Below are 21,365 nucleotides of genomic sequence, written 5' to 3' on the forward strand. Positions count from 1 at the left end.
ATAAATATTAAAATTTAATTCTTAATTAGTAAAGGGTATAATTGGGTTTTACATGAAGTAACCTGTTGAACAGGTTACCGATTTGAATAAATTAATATGCGACTGCGGAGCTTCCTCTTGCAAGCAACTGCACGTTCAGTGGCGCGCAACGCACACCAATCACGATGATTCCACGAGAGATTGCTTCCCTGCACCTGGTGCACAAATACTTTTCATACACCGAACCTTACATATGTAATAGTTTTTTGGGTTAAAATGCACTTTACTCCCTTTAGTATATCACATGTTGCAGTTAACTTCTTTAAATAAAAAATTACACACTTTAATCCTTCTGAAAATTTACACTGTTAGCACTTAAGCTCTTATAAAAACAATAAAGTTGAGGCGTATTTGGCCGTTACACTATTTTTTGAACACTATAATCTAATAAAATTTTTTTGATCGTTTGAGAAGAGTTAAGTATGTATTCTTGGAATTAAAGGTTAAAGTCTAACATATGATATATTGAGAGAACTTAACTGCATTTTAGTCTTTTTTTCTTTTATTGTTCAAACGTAAAGATCTGCTTATCTGTAAACACACCCCTACTAAAAATAAATTATTCTGTTCAAAACTTTGCTATCCAACATATCCTTTATTCTTGGCCTAGTTTCGTGTATTTTGAAAATTTTTTACTTAAGCATTAGTCATCTTAAGATCAACAACATTAAAAATAAACAGTACAAAAAATAAACATCTAGAATTTATAAGTATTGGCATGTAGATTATTTGAACCTCATGTAACAGATAGAATAAGTTAATTCTAATTTTGAGCCTTTGCTTAGATCTTGGATTATCTTATATACTTATGGATCAATAATTTTACATATATATAAATATAGAGTGAGGCTACTATGCTATCGGAAGCACGGAGCCTTCCGTGCTTCCAGTTCGTTTTCGATGTTGCGACTTTCGAATCGTCGATCGGCCCCGTTAAACTTGATCTAGAATATTTGAAGTACCTAGAAAATAAATTTTATAATTTTACGATATCATTTGCCTAGTGAACGAAGGGGCTCAAAATCAACGGCTGAAAATAAAAATCTTACAAAATGTAATAATATGACATTAAAATTTTAAATCAAAAATATTGATCTTGTTTTATATAGTATAAAGAATTTTTTATCAAAATTTCACGTGATTTGGATATTTCTACACCGTTAATCTTGCAAACGGCTCACTACGGCCATTGAAATTTGTTGATTTTGAGCTTATTCGATCACTAGGCAAATGATATCGAAAAATAATAAAATTTATTTTCTAGGTACTCCAAATACTCTAGATCAAATTTAACAGAGCCGATCGACGATTTGAAAGTCGCAACATCGAAAACGAGCTAGAAGCACGGAAGGCTCCGTGCTTCTGATAGCATAGTAGCCTCACTCTCTCTCTCTCTCTCTATATATATATATATAGAATTAGGTTAATTAGTATACTATTGATAGCACAAAGTGCTTGATGCTATTATATGTTTAGCCCTTGGATGAAGGGATGTCTGATGAGGATGATTATGACACAATAGAACTCATTTTTCTATTTTCATATATGTCATAATTCTTACCATTTTTTTTTTTTTTTTCGTATTAGGCCGAAATACACTTTTGGTTATCAAACAAAGAGCGCAATGCAATTTTGGTCATCATTTTTAATTTGTATACTGTATAATTTCTGACGAAAATTTTCTATACAATTTAGTTGACTAGATTACGGCATATCGTAGTTGTAATAATGGTGTGAGAATATGATATTAGCAGTATAATAATGATTAAAGAACTGTTGGACTTAATTACAATATAATTTACGAATTATGAACCAGAAACTGCAATAAAATAAAAAAAAATAATTGCATACAGTTCTCTGCAAGCATAGTGAATTATAAATATATTCCTATAAAGTTTAACTTTCATATATTGTTTCTATAAAAATTCTGATATTTTTTAAATATGTTTATATCATTAGAATCCATTAGAAAAATTTAGTTAATCATAGGTTAAATACATAGCCGTAGTTAATTAATGAGGTGGATTGACCTTTTTATTCTTTTTTAATTAACAATTCAGATATTTGAAGGGACATATTTGTGATAGCAAAAAAGTTATTTCACTTATAAAATAGACGATGCTTTAACGGTAACAGACCCGGGGGATATATTTGAAAACATTAGAACTTTTGTAGGGACAACATATAAAAGTTAAACCTTGTAGGGATATATTTGCAATTCACTATGTTTACAGGGATCTGTATGAAATTAACCCTAAATAAAAAGTGAAGGACTAAAGTGTCTGTCTCGTTATAGTTTGAGGACCAAAAGCGCAATTTACCCTTTCCATTAGTGCGGTGTATGAGATGTTCTTATACACCGGGTTCTCGCAACAGATCCTAAATTCCACGGTCCCTTCTCTTCTACAACGACTCTCCTTCTTCTTCGTCGTCTTCGAAATCGATAGGGAGAGAGAAACCCTAGGAGAGATGGGGATGGAGATCATGGAGCCGAACACATGCGTCCGCGGCTGCTGCACAAGCGGCACCGTCCCCCTCCACATCCCCGCGTCGTCCTTCTCCCTCCTCTCCCCCATCGCTCGAGGTAATTCGCGTCGCCGGAACCCTAGTCTCTCCCTCTCTCGATTGAGTTGTTGATCGTTTGATCCGGTGCTTGAAGGGTCGGAGAGCACCGTGTACGACGCGAGGGTCAATGGCGAGAGGGTCGCCGCGAAGAAGCCCGTGCTCTCCACCTCCGACGACCTCGACAAGTTCCATTACCAGCTCCAGCTCCTATGGTGTGGTTTTGCTCCATTTCCCCCCCTTCATTTATTTTTTTGGGTAAAAATGTATGGAGATCCCTTCACCTAATTCAAATTTAAACCTTTTGATTGAAACCCTCTTAACTTTATTATTATTATTATTATTTGCAATTGAGTGATTTTTTGTTATCTATATTGGGAATTTTATCAAATTCGTGAGTGATTTGATCAAAGTTGGAACATTGAGGACCAAGGTGAAATCTTGGTTAAGGTGATTGAGGTATTATGTTGAAAATGTTGGAACATTGAGGATTGAGGTGAAATTTTGTTGAGTGGCTGAGGGCCCTTAATGCAAGTTATTTACTTACAAATTAATTCCCATAATGCATGATAGAGGTTTTTTTTTTTAAATTATATTATATTATGTTGTTTTCTGATAGTGAATTGGATCACCCGCGGCTGGCCAAGCTGGTGGCTGCGCATGCGAGGCCGCCTAATTACATGTTCTTCTTTGAGTTCTACGAGTCGCGGAACCTGGCAGAGAAGTTGCATGTTGAGGAGTGGAGCCCCTCGATTGAACAGGTGGTTCGCATTGCATGTGATCTTGGTGTGTTCTCTTTGCCTCTCACTATGTACCAATTGTTCTCGCTTGCCTTGCTGCATCTGCATCACATTGCTTTATTAGTGGATTATGTAGTAGATGACATGTTTGCACAGATTCAGATAATGTTTTATGTGCTCCTGAGCATGCTTCATGGTTTGCCAATTCAACTCAGTATTCCACATTTTAGTTTGTTCGCCACACCTAAGTGAATAAGCAACCTTAATTTGTTATGCAAGGATGATTTATGGAGAGTTTACTGCATAAGATTGTGAGTGTGCAAATTTTCTTGGTGCGATCCACTGCACATGGAAAAAAGATTGTGTTATCAGCTTAGGTAAATTGCACTACTAGGGCCTGAAATTTTAAATTTTAATCAAGCGTCATTTTCGAGAACCCTGACTTTCAGAATTGTTTCAGTTTAGTCCTTACTATAGAGGAAAATTTTTTTTGCCTGCATCCGGTTGATCCATATCTCCATGCACCAGGAACATCCGCCTTCGTTCATCTCTTACTTTTAGTACGGCGGTCTAATTTCTAAATATAGAAAAATTTGTAACTCAATGGATGGTAGGATTGAAATGTGAGATTTGGATGAAGGGTTGATAGATGCATGGTGCCTGATTGTGGAGATGCACCCTGTGTAGGCAATCATCTTCACTCTAATAAAATTAGGATAAGGACCAAAGTGGAACAATTTAGAGAGTTCAAGGTCTTACATCTTGAACTTGAAAGTTTTAGATCAAAAAGTGAAACTCTTAACTAAAGTTGAGAGACTAGTGGTGAAATTTGTCATAACAACTTAATATAAAAAAGGGTACTATTAACGTTCATTTCCTAAACAATATCATGGACATTTGGCAATAGGATTATCCGAATGTGTGATTCGTCTTTTTTTCCCCTCTAGCATCACGGTAACAAAGGCTATTCGGACTCTCTTACGTGTAATTATTGCACTTTCATCTTGCTTTACTTGCATTGATTATCTATGTTTGCTCCGGTTAATTTTCAACTATCTAGGCTGCTTATTAGTTGCTTTACTTTGTGTACTTTTTTGTTTCTCCTTGCAGCAAAAGCTCTTCAGTACTTGCACAACATTGGGATTGTACATAGAGACGTAAAACCAGCAAATGTTCTGGTAATTATCTTCCGTTCTTCCTAATATAGTATTCGATTCGCTTTATTTGCAAGCTTACTAGTTGTTTAGGCTAGTACCAAGCGTTAATAGAAGGTAAAAAAATATTCTGTACAGCTTGACAAAACTCTTCATGCACACCTAGCTGATTTTGGTTTGGCTACATACAAGAAGGATCTTAAACGTGTTTCGGCAGAAAACTGGAAATCAACTGGCAAGCCTACTGGCGGTTTCCATAAAAGGAATATGGTAGGGACACTAATTTATATGGCACCAGAAATTTTGAGGAAGGATATACACACTGAAAAGTCGGATGTATATAGTTTTGCAATATCTATCAAGTAAGATATCCGACTGTTAAGCCCTTTTACTCACTCGCTCTTACAATCCTAGATAATTAAGATTCGGCTTTTTTGATATATTTTCTTCTTGCGTTCTATGGTAATCTGGTGAGACCTGCATGGTACTATAAGGTTATGCAATGACTGCTAATAAATGGTGACATATAAAGCGATAAAATGGCACATAAAATCAAATTAAACACTGATTCGAACACAATATGCGCCTACACTAACTCTATATGAACAAAGGTGCTAAGGTTGGGACTTCAAATATGTAGAAAGACTGCTATAACAAGTTCATAAGCATAACTTATGTGCATATGGAGGTTGATATCAGCTGTCATCGATGCCGTTATTTCTCTCCTTTATTTGCTTCATTCTTGAATAACTGTTAAAATGAAAAAGACCTTGATCTGCTTCAATAACGTATTAAAATTAGTATTGCACTTGCTCCCTTTATTCCCATTTTTAGTCTCCTTGTGAACTGAAAAATGTAACCTCACTGTTCTGATCCAGTGTTTTTAGTGCCATGATGCCGGAAACGACTCCTGCTACATCTTATTCTTATTCTTCTGGAACTTCCCTTACTGTACTTGTACCTTGGCCATTATAATTATTAGCCTACTATCTGAACTTTCGTATTGTCATAATGGAAATTTCCTTTATATTCGTTTTTCATATCAATGTGTTTATTCTTGTTTCAAATTAACGTTAATTAAGTCACTACTATAGTTATGCTGACCTTTAACTCACGACTTTTGCAGTGAGCTTCTAACCGGTGTTGTGCCTTACACAGATCTACGAGCGGAAGCCCAGGTATGTTCAGCTACTTTCTTATTGCTGTTAGACCTTACATATTAAGTTTTTCCCAATCAAAAATTTGTGAAAAATTCTCATTTTTTCCTTCTGCATAATCCGCACATGTTGCTCCTCTCTCTAGATATTCCTTGTCCCATCTATATGAGTATTTTTCCTCCTATTGGCTATAGTTATTTATTTATTTATTTATACTTGATTGTCTTTAGGCACACACTGTGCTTGAAATGACCTACACTGAGCAGCAACTCACTGCAGCAGTGGTTTCTGAAGGACTTCGGCCTGTTCTTGCTCATCCTGACTCTGGCGCACCTCCAAGCCTTCTATCACTTATTCGGAAGTGTTGGGACCCAAATCCTCTCTCTAGACCCTCATTTGAAGAGATAGTCAACGAGTTAAATATTATTTCAAAGCAAGTGAAGAAAGATTCTACGCTGTCGTTATCTTCTTCATTGGATAATTTTGAAACTGGAAAAACAGACCCCCTCCATTATCAGGAAAGCTTAAACTGGTTCAGACAAGGGGAACAGCTAGCCAGAAAAGCAAACTCGGATAGCTCAAATATGACGCTTTGGCCTAGTTCTTTCACGGACTCGTCAAATTATTTTCCAACTTTGTCTTGGGGATCTTTTGCTACATGCGGTAGAAGGGAGACAATGGAAGATACTCATTTTATGCTTCCACAAATGTGCGATAAGAAGGATGTGCATGCTTTTGGAATTTTTGATGGTCACAGAGGTATGTCTTAATGTTGAATCTATGGGACTAATTAGAAATCTAGTCCTTGAAGTTTGACCCCAATTTCAATTTCGTCCTTATAGTTTCAATTTATACAATATAGTCCCTGAAGTCCTTCCGTTAATCTACTGTCTGAACAAGATGTCAAGTCAGAAACATGTTATAATTCGCCTTGTTAAATTTGAATTTTGGTAACGAAGCCGGAATCGGGACTAATTTCAGAACTAATTAGATATCAAATATGAGGACAAAATGGGGACTGAGGTCAAAATTTAGGTAACTAATCTGTTTGAATAGAAATTTTGAGCTCAAAATTCAAATCAGGGTCAATGTTTAGAGGAGAAATTTGTAATTAGCTGGAATCTATCTCTCATATTGTTTCTTCTACAGGGGCAGCAGCTGCTGAGTTTTCTGTTCGAGCACTTCCTGCATTCTTGCAGAACTCTGGTTACACTTGCAGGTTTTATCAGCTTACATAATTTTGTAAATCTTCTTGGGTACATATATTTGATATTTCATTTGTTTCACCTCCTGCTAAATGCTAGTATGGTTCAGTCCAGCGGAAGCACTTACTGAAGCATTCGTGAAGACAGATATGGCATTCAGAGATGAGTTACTTCTTCATCGTAAGTCCAAAAAAATAATCCAAAAAGATTGGCATCCCGGCTGCACGGCAGTTACTGCATTGATTGTGAGGAACAAGCTTTTCGTTGCAAATGCCGGCGATTGCCGCACAATTTTAAGCCGTGCAGGAAAACCATTTGCCATGAGTAAGGTGTGAATATTCTTTTGAGATTGTTACATATATACCCCTGTAAAATCATCTACGAACATGTATATCGGCGAAAATTCTGAATTTTCATATACATTCTTCAATAACTTATGAAGTGTACACCCATCTAGTTTTCAAGACAATTTTATAATACAAAACTAACTTTCCTCTACTAAATTGAGTAACTTACTAACTTAAGGGCACTTTTGTAAGAAACTGCACTTCTGAGAAGATGCATGAGAATTCAAATTTTTACAATGCTGTATCTGTAAATTTGTATAAACAGTTTTGTTAACACTTACATTAAATTTGCTTCCTTAATTCTAACAGGACCATGTTGCAAGTTGTCCTGATGAAAGAGCACGTGTCGTCAACGACGGCATTGAAGTGAAATGGCAAGTAGATACATGGCGGGTTGGTCCGGCTGCTCTCCAGGTATTTTATTATATATTTTTCCTCATTTCTTGTAAAACAAAAATTAGAACGGGCAGTACGTTGTTCAACCGCAAGTTTTTATTGTAATTAATTCTCTGATAGAAGCAGACCAATTCCTCCCCTAACCTATCCTTTCATGGAGGTAATACTTCATCAATGTTGGTGGGGCAATAAAACCTCATGGCCTTTAGTATGATTTATAAACATGCGAAAACTTCAATGGACTTAAACAGATATTGGTCAGTAAACGTCAAACTAAAGAGTGGTTTGAAAATTTTATTTTAATCCTTCTCACTGTTTATAGTTCCTCATCAGTCCTAATGTTTTAATACAGCTGTGATATCTGTCTTTGTATTGACACATTCTTCTGTTGTTAACAAGGACATTTCAATCTACTAAGGGTAACATTTTGCCTCGTATATTAGGTCACACGGTCCATTGGTGATGATGATCTAAAGCCTGCAGTTACAGCACGACCGGAGATCACTGAGACTTCTTTGTCAGCAGACGACGAATTCTTGGTAGGTTTCAGACTTTCAGTGCTCCTTGATTTCATTTGAATTTCTCTTCATACTAAGTTATATTTTACATTTGATATGCATAATTTCTTTTTTAGTTGTTAGGTCGTTATGCTTTTTTCTTTGTTTCTTTTCCTCATGAACAGAGTAATGATATGTGCTATGCATGGTTAAAAGAGGAAAATGAACTTGATTTGAAAAGCAAAGAGCATATCGCTCCGAATAACTAACAAGCTTAGTCCCATGTTCGGCATTCAGAAAAAAAAGAGAAAAAATCAGCGAAGTTGAAAAATATGGAGTTTGATGAAAGTTCCATGAATTTTGGCAAAAAAAGAAAATTGAAGGCAGTTCAATTAACAACACCGAAAATTTGGAATTTAAGATTTCTTATGTAATTCGGCTATCTTCTTTCATTTTCGGAGTGTAGACACATCAAAACCATGATTTAATTATTAAGGCTACAAATAATCCATAAATTACTTGATCGATTTGAATAAACGCATAAACCTTTCTTTTCTTTTCTTTTTTGTGATTCCTCACTTACATTGATCGATTAGCAGTAATATGGGAAAAAAAAAGTTGTTCAATGAAAACTTCATGAGCTATTTGTGATTTCGAAGATTCCAAAAATTTTCGATCGAAAACTTTGTATAATCTGTTTTCGTAATTCAGGTGATGGCTAGCGATGGATTGTGGGACGTGTTAAGCAACGAGGACGTGCTATCGATCATCAAAGACACCGTGAAGGAGCCCGGGATGTGCTCAAAGAGGCTCGCCACCGAGGCTGCGGAGCGCGGCAGCAAAGATAACATCACTGTCATCGTCGTCTTCCTTCGCCCCGTCTCTACCGCCGAGAGAATTTATTAACTTCGAACGACAACATATAACGGAATTTGGCATTCGCGAGTTTGTTGTCCGAAACATATAGAGTGGATAGGATCAGCAGCTTATATTTATTCACACCATTCATTTCATTTCTCCATTTTTACTACCAAATTCTATTTTGTGGTACACAAAAGTTGTAACAAAGCTTTATATGATGCTTTATTTAAATAGCTAATAATGTGGATTTGATACAATTTCTACAATTTGCTTCTTAAAAAAGGCTTTTGAGCTTTTTTATACAGCAGTTTGTATATTCCCATGAACTGTGTTCAAATCCCAAATAATTGTTGTGTTTTTTTCCTTTTCTCTTTTTTGCTTTTTATATGATTCCCTTTGGGACTTTATTTTTGGGTAAATGATCTTGTGAAGTTTTTAATCTGATGAAATTTGCTAGACCGATGAATCATTCACCGTATTTTTGTTTTGTATACTACAGTCGAATTGCTTGTGCTTTGTATGTGCCAATTATTAGAAATTTTTATGAGATTATTAATATTGTAGCGGGAAAGGTTTTAAAAAATACAGTAAATTATTCATCATTTTTAATGCGTGAGAAAAGTAATGAATCATTCATCGTTTTCTACTCCAATTCATCATTTTATACATTTTTTTAAACTCATTTTTTTTTTAAAAAAAATTTGTAAGCTCTTGATGTGCAAAGTACTCTTGAAAATCTATTTTGAGAATCCAAAATTATTACAAAACTCCACAATATATGCTATAAATAATAGTGAAAACCTCGAAGGGTGTGACTACCACACCACTTTTGAAATATTGTAGTAATCTATTTTTCCTCCCTAGCTTATGTAAGAGAGATATGGTCTAATTAACTGTTCATCGCATGCAATGCACGAATTTTAGAATAGTGATGAACGATTGATTAGACTGTCTCTTTATGGAGAGACTCCCCGCATAATATTTTACTGAGTAAAACAGCAGTGTAATTTTGTGCTCATACGAAAGTAAAAGCTAATCACCGTGCAGAGGATTTTATTCATGTGAAGCAATGCCCAACTCACTCACAAATAAAATAATGTGTGGGTGAACGGTTGCTTCAAAAGCAAAATATATTCTCCCTTTACAGCTACCTTAGACTGAGATGATCCAATCACTTATCCATCACATGCAATGCACGAATCTTAAAACAGCAGTGAACCGTTGATTAGACTGTTTCTTCGTGGGGAGACTCCTCGTGTAATATTTTATTCACTAGAACAATAGTGTAATTTTATGCGCACACAAAAGCATAAGCTAATGATTAAACCAGGATTCTATAAGTAATTTTATCCATGTGAAGCAATGCCCAACTCATCCACAAATAAAATAATGTGCGGGTGAACGGTTGCTCTAAAAGCAAAATATATTCTCCCTCCACAACTTGCCTGAGAGAGAGATGGTCTAATCAACCGTTCATCACATGCAATGCACGAATCTTAAAACAGTGGTGAACGGCTGATTAGACTGTCTCTACATAGAGAGACTCCCCGCATAATATTTTACCCATTAGAACAGCAGTATCATTTTGTGCACATATATAAAAGCATAAGTGAATCGCCACGCAGAGGATTTTCCAAGCAATTTTATCCATGTGAAGCAAAATGCCCAACTCACCCACAAATAAAATATAATGTCAATGCCACCCAAAACACCAAATGAAGGCACAGATGGAGTGAAGTGCAGGAAAAGAAATGCATTCAAATTAAGCTGTTTCTTGGAAGTTTCAGCAATAGCAAAACAAATTGAGTTTTTTTTTTTTTTTTTAATGTTATCATTATTTAATCTCTACTCCACATTCACATAACTTGGTCACCAAAACAAAGATAAAATTATCTAAAAACAAACTACAAAACACAAAAACATTACTTAAGTACTACTAAAATCTGTGTTTTCGAACGCTAACCGTTTGTTTGGTTCCCAAAAAGAGTAGTTTTTTTTAGTTTTTTCTCCTTCATAAAACAAATTTTCCATGATTTTTCGAGAAACAAAGCACCTAAAAAATACCACACCCTTTCACTTGAAACATAAAATTCAATATAGGTTGAGTATTAGAACAACCAAATGAGGTAAGAGTAACCAAATAGGACTAGTACATTTATTGGGTCAATCTGAAGATTATTATACAGAGAAAAAAAAAAAACCATGGAAAAATAATCAAAGTGCTAAGTCAACAACAATTATCTCTAACAAAGAAGGAATTTCCACAAGTTCAATTTTATGCAAGGGAGAATATTCAAACACTAATAATTTGAATTTAGGCCGCCTTAATGATACAAATAATTCTCTCTAGTGAAAAAGTATACGAGGTAGGTCAATTCAAAAAGCAGTTTTCAAGCAACCTTACTTCTGTGCCAAGTCCTTTGATCTTTTTAGTTGCACGTTATCATGAAAAGTGTAGCGCTTTTGTCGAATATAAATATTAAAAATATTATTCTCTGGTCGCTTAAGTTTTTAGAAAACAATGATTGTTTCACATAATTTTAATATGGTATCAGAGTAACTCCTAGCGTTATCTAATTTTCTTCTATTTAATTCAAATCTACGTCTACGGCCTATCAAAAGTTTCGACACCAGATACAAGGGAGAGTGTCGAATATAAATGTTAAAAACGTTGTTCTTTGATAGCTTAAGCTTTTTAGAGAACAAGAGTTGTTTCACATAATTTAACAGCTTCAAACCGAAGAAACAGTAAACATTGATACTCCCACACATAATCTTTTTATGGCCATGCGAAGAATGAAAATACATTATCAGAAGGTTTGTAAATTGCCTCGCTTCCCGTCCAATTACGAAAAAATTCATCTACGGCCAACGAAATAAGGAAAACTTGTGAGACCCTAAGTAGTTCTATATATAACATATAATATAACTAAAAACTTTTAACTCGACTATAATATTTTGGACGGTGGTTAGGCCGAAAAGGTTAAGAGAATTAAGTGTAGTATTGCTAGAGTAGTCCTAGGATGGGTGAACTCCTAGGAAGTGGGGCGGTCACAATTAGTATCAGAGTCAATTACTAGTCGGAAGTGTGAGATGAGTCTCAGTTGAGTCAGGTTGTACAGCGGAGAGAGCGAGGCTCTTATGTTGATGACTGTTGTAGATAGAGCACGATTTTTCCATAAGGTCGGTTAAGACTAGCGAGACGAGTCTCACACATCGTCTAGTACTTACGAGTCTGACGAGAACGTCAGGACTTAAAGGGAGGGTAATATGTGAGACCCTAAATAGCCCTATATATAAAACATAGGGTTAAATGCATACAGCTCCCTATAAATATAGTGAATCACAAATATGTCCTTACAAAATTCAACTTTCATATATTATCCCCACAAAAGTTCTAATGTTTTCAAATATGTCTCCCTAATTTGTTGTCGTTAGAGAAATGTTTATATTTTAACAGCAAACAAGTAAAATGTCAATTTTGCCATCACAAATATATCTCTCCAAAAATCACAACAGTATTATTATAATATAAAATGAGTAAAAGTATCAAGTTATCGCATAAACTAACCAAGGTTAAGTATTTAAAAAGACATAATTCACAACAAAATACTCCAACAATGACGAGAGTTTGTAAATTAAACAAGAGTTCAAGAGTTCAATTCTCGGCGCCTTTAACCATATAGAACTTGAAGAACAAAACAAAGGACACAAAAAAGTGCAAACATATACAGAATCATAGAAAATGCATTTGTAAGTAACAGAGAACTCCATAGCTTAGCAACTACATGGTCTCCGGATTTTGATCACTGTATTCATTCTCATCATTTAGCATCGACACAAAGTTTCGACATCGATAAAAGTTTCGACACCGAGAATGATTTAACGATGGCACGATACTGAGTCCTATGATACACAGTTTTGAAAAGTGAAAGATAAATGCAACAAAAGTATACGATACATGAAACTCGACAAGAGCCTTAAAAAGTAGTAGTGCTTTGTTTATTTACATCTCATTTCATAAATAGAAGCAAAATATCACTCTAAAAATGAAAAGGACAATGAAAAAAAAAAGAAGAAATAAACATACACCTAAAAATTTCATACTCTAACAAACGAAATACATCGCCAACATATTGATTTTGGCAAAAGTTTACTGTATCAAAACTATCAACACAAAAGAACAAAAGCCAACAAAAAGGTAAAAAGAAAAAAAAAATCACGCAAATATTATAAAACAATGATTCACACATTCAACCTTATTAAAGAATACAGTGTGTGTATATATATATATATATATGTATATATATATATATATAGAGAGAGAGAGAGAGAGAGAGAGAGAGAGAGATTCATCGTAGCAGCGGTAGCCGAGACTCCTCTCTCGATTTCCTGCCATAGTAGGCATATAGCAACAATTGTGCAACACCCAAGACGGTTCCGATCCCATTTGGAATCTGAAATTCAAACACATAAATGAAAGGAGAATCAATTTACAATTACCGCATTTGTTTGATTTCTTTTTGAGAAATACTCGGTTACTCGACAGTATTCTGTAACTCTTTCGTCAGAATCCTCTATTCAATTTAGAAGAACAACTCGAATCAAAATAATTAGAAGTTGAGGATGCGCGATTTAGAAGAAAATAAAGGGGTTGGAATCCTGATAAAAGCTACCTGACGGAAAATAAAGATGCAAAATGAGACATGCACTCGAAATGTAATTCAAATCCAAGAAATTAGCTTTCGAGGACCTGTACTCAAATGACCTATAGCAGGGGTTTGTCCCGACAGCGTCGTATTAAAAAATCGGCAATGATTCTTACATATATGAAGAAGTCGTGTAACAGCATTCCATAGGCGAAGAACGAGACGCTCATCAAGAACGTCGCCAGGGACAAATAGAAAGGCATGAACTCTACGCTCTTCGTCTTAATCACCAAATTCTGATTAAGAACGAAAAAAAAAAAAAAAAACAATGATATCATGTTTAGTTAGCCACTGAAGCATTGTACATATTTTCCAACTTGAACAAGTAATCAGAATCTTACAATGATAGATAAGGGGGATGCGAACATGGATATGAGAGAAATGATGCTTAAATATCCTACAAAGATTTGCCGTGTCGCATGATCCAATAATTCGAGGCTGATGTATATAATGAGAGCAAAAACACAGACGACAAATATAAGCAATCCGCACATCTTCACCTGCAGAAAATGGATATTTCTTTTGTCATGTGAGTATGCGGAAGAAATAAACAGCAGCTCCCGGAGCTTTTGCAGAAATGTTGTTTTAGTAGAACTCCAGTTGAAATGGCACAAACAACTTTTTATATCAACGTCACATCAACGGCTACTGGCAACAGGTTAAGTAGAAGCTTCAAATTAGAGCTTTTGCTATGCTGACAGAATCCGGAAATCCATTCTGCTTCCCCCCGGAACAAAAGCTCCGGGCTTTCTGTCTACACCAATGCCTCATTTCTAGAAGCTTCTGCTTTCTAAAGTAAAGAAGCTGTTTTAGAAGCCAGGCCAAACAGAAGATAAAACTATATACCTTCCTCGTTGTATCGGCATAGATAATGAAGAGGCTCACATAGACAAGCTGGAAAGCCGCGCCGATCGAATTAACGGTCGCGACAAGGATCACACCATAGGATACGCAAGGGAGGCCATACCACATACAGATCAAGCAGTTCAGCAGGGAGTACACATAGGGCAAACCCGAGAACTGCTCCGTCGACTTGTTTCTAATGATCCTCTTGTATGTGGGTCTAAGAAAAGCAATTCAACATGAAAAGAAAACATGCCTTTGTGAGTTTTCATGTATGGTATGCAATATGGAGGATCACACTCAATTGGATTCAAACAAAAAAGAAAAAAGAGTACCAAAACATGGGCTTACATTGGTGACAAGAACAACACAAAGGCAAAGAGGTTACCTGCAAAAGAAAAAAAAAATAAAAAATTAAGTTTCTACTGCATATAATCCTACTTAAGCTCATTAACAACAACAACAACAATGATATATTCTAATAAGCTTTTTTTCTCCTGGTTCTTGGATTGAATCAACCTTGGAAAAATCTAAGCCATTAAATTCCAAAATTAAGAAAACACAACAAATATGAAATTTTTAGGAGGATCCAAATGGGTAGGACAAAAAAAAATTAAGAAAAATTAAGTTTCTACAGCATATAATCCTAATTAAGATCATTAAACTAACAACAACAATGATATATTCTAATAAGTTTTTTTCTCCTGGTTCTTGGATTGAATCAACCTTTGCAAAATTTAAACCATGAAGTTCCAAAATTCCAAAAACACAACAAAAATGGAATTTTTAGGAGGATCCCATTTGAGATTGAGACCACAAAAACACCATTTTGTGAAATGGGTAGGACAAAAAAAAAATTAAGAAAAATTAAGTTTCTACTGCATATAATCCTAATTAAGATCATTAAACTAACAACAACAATGATATATTCAAATAAGTTTTTTTCTCCTGGTTCTTGGATTGAATCAACCTTGGCAAAATTTAAACCATGAAGTTCCAAAATTCCAAAAACACAACAAAAAAGAAATTTTAGGAGTCCCATTTGAGATGAGACCACAAAAACACCATTTTGTGCATATAATCCTAATTAAGATCATTAAACTAACAACAACAATGATATATCAAATAAGTTTTTTTCTCCTGGTTTTGGATTGAATCAACTTGGCAAGATAAACATGAAGTTCCAAAATTCCAAAACACAAAAAAAAATGAAATTTTTAGGAGATCCCATTTGAGATGAGACTGAAAAAAAAAAAAAAAAAAGGATTACCTGCAACTCCTGCTGCATAGTAACAGAGTTCATAAAAAGAATATGTAAAAGAAGAAGAAGATAAGAAAAGGAAAAGAAAAAATCCAAAGATCTCATCATATTTCCCCCACTCTCTCTCTCTCTCTCTCTCTCTCTCTTTTCTTTCACTTTCACTTTAGAGAGAGACAGAGAGAGATATACAAATGAATATCCACAAACACCACAACACAATCTCTCCTCTTCTCTCTCTCTCTTCTTCTCTTCTCTTTCTCTCTATATATTTATGTATGTGTGTATGAGTTGATTAGAGCAAAACACCTGTTCTTTGTCCTAATGCCTGCTTAACTCAAAAAAAAAAAAAAAAGAAAAGAAAAAATGGGGACAATTACTAATTTATGTGTGGTTTTTCTTTTTCTTTTTTTACATTACCAACTTCAATTTTTTTTTTCTGCAAATAACTCTAATATATATATATATATTATAATATATATATATATATATATATATATATATAAAATCTTTCTACACCACATGAGCGTCATATTAGTATTTTTAGTTGAGCATGATATATTGAATCATCTTATTCGTATTCACATTCTAATTCCTCCTTAAGAACAATAAAAAATACAAAAAAAAATACATAATTCAATTAGCGTGTTTAAACACGACAATTGAATTATTGTGTTCAATTTTAAAAACGCCATCTTGGCGCTAGCGTGGTAAGAAAAAATTAATTATATAAAATAGATTATTAGGAACATTTGTTAAAAAAAATTGAGGTGGTTAAATGCAAAAAAAAAAAAAAAAAACCCTTTATGTGTCTAGCAATTTTTTATTTTTATTTTTATATTTTTCTCTCTCTCTTTGGGAGAAATATATATACAAGTGGTAGTGAGAAGGTTTAATTGTTCCATTGTTCACCATGCATCATTGGTCCCCATTTTTTTTTTAAAACCCAATTTTAATAATTAGATTCTTAATTTTTATTAGGATAAATTATAATTTTAGTTTTCAAAGTACTTAAATCTAAATTTACTGTAATTTCTGGCTCAAATATTCAAAATTATTGTAATTAAATTTTATAATCAATTTAGTTGCTTAAATATTGATAAATTATTTATTAATGTAGAAGTGATATATCATCAATCGGAATACTTTTATATTATTTTTCTATCAATAATTTATCAATATTTGGCCAACTAAATTATGTTGTTGGACTGGATTGCAACGATTCCGAAAGTTCGAGCCAAGAATTGTAACAAATTAAAGTTTGAGGGTCAAAATGTCACGCTCCTCATAGTCTGAGGATCAAAAGTGTAATTTACCTATATTATATTATTTATTTTAGGGTACACTTCAACTTAACCCATTGTGATTTATATTATAATTTTATTTTATCAAATATACTATAAAATTATTTCTATTTATCTTAAGAAGCTATCATTAAATAAGATAGTAAAATAATAAGATAGTTAAGTGCAACATTTTAAATCACTGGATGGTAAAGTAAAAATACGCTAAATCACAGAGGGGCAAATTAAAGTTTACCCTTATCATTCAGAAACTTTATCGACTCTAAAAATTACCACATAAGCACTAAAAATAAACAAAATAATGGAAAGTTACAAATTTTACAAAAAAAAAAAAAAAAACAATAGAAGGTTAGGACTAAGTAAAAATTATAAGAAAGGTTGGGGACCAATGGTGTAATTAACTCTGAAATAAGAATTTTTAAGTTCCGCATTCAAAATTCAAAATCTGTAAAAGAATTTAACTTTAATTCTTACGCATATTTACTATTAATGAATAAACTATTAGATCCATATAATGTGTCTCTAATTTAAGTGTCATATATTTATCAGCCTTTCATCTCAGAGTTTTGAATGTTGAATTTTTTTTAAGTGGGAGGACCAAAGAAACGTTAATCAAAGTTCAGGGAGTAAAATGCAATTTTTAAACCCATCATTTACCCCGTAGTCGGCGTCGTTTTCGGCGCTGATTGCCGACTTTATGAATCACCCGCGTTGTTCAACTTATTCCTTAGCATATGCTAAGGAAAATGCTTGCTTGATGTGTGCTATTACCTTTTTTTATAGTGTGTGGTAACCCAACATTGTCCCCCATTCAAGTTCCAATGATAGGTTAAAAAAAAAAAAAAAATCAAATACCACTTCTCTGGTTGCGTACTTTTTTATTTTAATATTCTGTGTTTTAGAATGTATTATTTTCGTACTCTGTGGTTTATTTTTTTCTTTTTATTATCTCCTGCACTAATTTTTTTTTCGTTAAATCAGTGACAAAGTTAAAATAAAAAAATAATAAAGCAAATATTCGATAAATCATAGGTGGGGTATCTGAAGTTTTTTGAATATGATTTAACGAAAAGTTAACGGAGGGACCGACGTAAATTAAAAATTAAAACCACAGGGTACTAAATTGATACATTTTAAATTACAGAATACTAAAGTGAGAAAGTACGAAATATATAGAAATAGTATTTGAAGTTTACCCTAAAAAAAAAAAAAAAAAAAGAAATTGCTTGTGTTTTGGTGTGGTGGGTCTCCACCACTACACTACTCTTGGGCATACTTGTGGTGGCCACACGATTTATTCAAATATTAGTCACATCCACATTTCACATCCATAAATTACTTTGCCATAACTTTTTCTTCTTTTTTTTTTTTCTTTTCTTTTTTCGCCCTTTTATTTTTTTAATATTTTACTTTGTTTGATGCACTCATTGTTGTTCCTATGTTGCCCATGTGTTAAATATTGGGATAAGCCTTTTCCACTCTATTATTTTATTTTTTTAAAAACAAACAAGGGGCAATTGCTTGTGTATATCTTAAAAATTTTCGACTTTTTTATTTAATTTTTCTTAGAAAGTTAAATATTAAAAATAGTTTTTTAACATTTTAAGATTTTTCAAATATACTCCTTAACTAAATTTTATTAGCGAACCGTTAGGAATAGTTATTATCTCTTTGAAATTACTATTTTGCCTTTTTAAATATACCCTTTCAGTGTCACCTTATTCTTTTACTATCGCCAACTTTTTCTATTTACACTTAAATTAGAAGCAAAATAAGTATTTTTATTATTTTTAACTATGATAGAAATTTAATTCAGATTTAATTCGAAATAACTTAACGGACACTGACAGCGGTGTTATTTTTGAATAACGAAAAAATATACAAGGCGTATATTTGAAATAAAAAAATAAAGATGAATAAAATATTTCAGAAATTTTGAGAGCATATGGATAATCAGCCCTTTTTTAAATAGCCTTCCAAAAGAGTGTAATTTCACACATTTAATAAGAAATTAAAAAATCATGTTACAAAATCAATATAAAAATTAAAAATTAAAAACTAGATACTAAATTAAAAGATTACAAAACAACACCTATTAATGAATTGTCCTTCAAGAGAGAGCAAGGGTAAAATCACTATTTCATTAACTTTGCTCGCGTTTAACTCCGATAAACTTAGGAAAAATATTTGTGATAAAATTTAGGAAAAACTTCAAAAACCCCCCCTGTGGTTTCATGCATTCTCACTTTCATACCCTGTGGTTTAAAACGTATCAATTTGCCCCCCTGTGGTTTTATTTTTCTCTTTTTGTTATCAATTTTATTATTTTTTTTTTCTTAAATCAGTAACAAAATTAAAATTAAAGGATACTAAAGTGAATATTCGATAAACATAGATGGTTATCTGAAGTTTTTTGTATATAATTTAACGAAATATTAACGAAAAAGCTTCTGAAAAGATAAAAACGAAACCACAGGGGGGCAAATTGATACGTTTTAAACCACATGGTACTAAAGTGAGAATGCATGAAACCACAGGGGGGGTTTTTGAAGTTTTTTCTAAAATTTATATATTACATAATATTTTACATTTTGAGCGTGAATTTGTAAAATTTCCAAACTTTCGAGTATAAATCACAAAGCGATAAAGTACAAATTACAAACTATAATAACTTTTTATTAAAAAGATAAGAACGATAAAGTAACAAAAATTATAAATAAAAATAAGGGCGATAGCAGATCACTAGAAGGTTCGCGATTAATGTATAATAATAAAATAAATAATTTTCTCCTTTCTCACTTTGTGGTGTTAATGTTTGCCTCTTCCAGCTGGACTATTGATCCCATGATAGCAACTTTTAAAATTAAATAATTAATCATGAAAATTTAGATGGCTTATTTGGAGTTTTGGACACATTAGGGAGAAATAAAAATGACTCATGTGACAGTAACATATCTATAAATATCTATCATATATCATATATTATATATCATAAATATACGGATAAATTTTAAATATCATTTCTGTGATTTCGCACTTTCTAACTTTAGAGCTATGTGGTTCAAAGTGTATCAAATTAGTATTCCGTTAATATTTTATTAAATTATATACAAAAAACTTCAGATATCTCATCTAGATTTATCGAATATTCGCTTTAGTATTCTTTAGTTTTATCTTTGTCATTGATTTAACGAAAAAAATAATAGAATCGATAATAAAAATAAATAAATATGAAACCACAGGACATTAAATTGATACACTTTAAATCATATGGTACTAAAATGAAAAAATATGAAACCATATAGATGATATTTAAAGTTTCCGTTATATATATATATACATATATGAATTCTCAGTTTCTGTAAACAACGTGATACTCCTGTGTTGATTTGGATGGAGAGTGACTTGGGTAGAGCTTTTTTTTATCTTTTATATTCAATTTTCCTCTCTCTCTCTCTCTCTCTCTCTCTCTCCAAGTTGATTTAGGCTTCTTTTATCCTTCTTATATTTTTACTAGAGCAGCTATTGCTTTTTCTTTAATTTCTCCTATTTTTATTTTTCTTTATTTTTTGATTTTTTTTATTTTTAATGATTTTGTTGTTTCTTCTTTCTTCATCTCTTTTTACTTATTTACTCATTAGTTAATAATATTATTATTATAATTTATTTGCACAACTACAAGACCAATACAATCCACCAAGCTAACTATAACACTTAAAATTTAGTGAGGACTCTCATGATGAAGAGATGACACTCTATTTTAGGGTAAAATGTATGGGTAGTCCCCAAACCATTCCAATATTGCAACTTGGTTCCCATATTTTTCACTTGAGTACTTTATTTTGTGAACCACAAAAAAGGAATCTCTCTCTCTAGAAGTTTAGTAATAAGGTATCTCATAGTCCATGTTTGCTTATATATCTTGCTGTCTTATAGAAAGTGATGTTTTGAAAAGTGTTATAATAAGTGAAAAAAAATTTTAAGGCTAAATTATGGAAAATATCTCTGTGAAAATTCGTGTTTTAACTTTTTTTCTCTATCGTTTAAAAAGCTACACTTTACCTTCTTAGAAAATAAAAAATGTTCACTTCGGATCCCACAATCCATGTTCTATTACGGTTCCATCTACATCTTATTACTTTTTTTATACCGAGAATACCCTTCTATCCCTCCTCTCAGCAGAGTCGCCTCCTTCCTTGCAAGTGACGACTTCGGTCGTGCCGTCTCGCTCTCCTCCGCCATCTCACCCTTGCCCTCCCTCTGTTCACGCCTATCCCGACCTCTTCCCACCAT

The 21,365-nt window shown here is 33.1% G+C and overlaps 2 protein-coding genes across 2 annotated transcripts in view; one reads left to right on the plus strand and one right to left on the minus strand.

The window, feature by feature from the left end:
* LOC109717597 (protein kinase and PP2C-like domain-containing protein) overlaps nucleotides 1-9,262 on the plus strand; it is a 14,242-nt gene extending 4,980 nt beyond the window's left edge. The window contains exons 2-13 of the mRNA XM_020243445.1: nucleotides 2,488-2,623; nucleotides 2,699-2,816; nucleotides 3,221-3,387; nucleotides 4,452-4,519; nucleotides 4,634-4,857; nucleotides 5,622-5,673; nucleotides 5,883-6,411; nucleotides 6,802-6,871; nucleotides 6,967-7,186; nucleotides 7,514-7,618; nucleotides 8,044-8,139; nucleotides 8,809-9,262. Coding sequence (XP_020099034.1) covers nucleotides 2,509-2,623; nucleotides 2,699-2,816; nucleotides 3,221-3,387; nucleotides 4,452-4,519; nucleotides 4,634-4,857; nucleotides 5,622-5,673; nucleotides 5,883-6,411; nucleotides 6,802-6,871; nucleotides 6,967-7,186; nucleotides 7,514-7,618; nucleotides 8,044-8,139; nucleotides 8,809-9,003 — 1,959 coding nt within the window. The 5' untranslated portion in view covers nucleotides 2,488-2,508 and the 3' untranslated portion in view covers nucleotides 9,004-9,262. The remainder of the gene's footprint in view (nucleotides 1-2,487; nucleotides 2,624-2,698; nucleotides 2,817-3,220; nucleotides 3,388-4,451; nucleotides 4,520-4,633; nucleotides 4,858-5,621; nucleotides 5,674-5,882; nucleotides 6,412-6,801; nucleotides 6,872-6,966; nucleotides 7,187-7,513; nucleotides 7,619-8,043; nucleotides 8,140-8,808) is intronic.
* LOC109717521 (bidirectional sugar transporter SWEET2a) lies at nucleotides 12,912-21,365 on the minus strand. Its single transcript, XM_020243363.1, has 7 exons — nucleotides 21,223-21,365; nucleotides 15,781-15,896; nucleotides 14,862-14,898; nucleotides 14,514-14,730; nucleotides 14,009-14,167; nucleotides 13,784-13,903; nucleotides 12,912-13,415 (listed from the first exon to the last, which is right to left on the minus strand). The coding sequence occupies exons 1-7, from the start codon at nucleotides 21,363-21,365 to the stop codon at nucleotides 13,311-13,313; spliced, it is 897 nt and encodes a 298-aa protein (XP_020098952.1). The 3' UTR covers nucleotides 12,912-13,310.

This window comes from Ananas comosus, linkage group 11 (genome assembly GCF_001540865.1).
Source record: "Ananas comosus cultivar F153 linkage group 11, ASM154086v1, whole genome shotgun sequence".
Lineage (NCBI taxonomy): Eukaryota > Viridiplantae > Streptophyta > Magnoliopsida > Poales > Bromeliaceae > Ananas > Ananas comosus.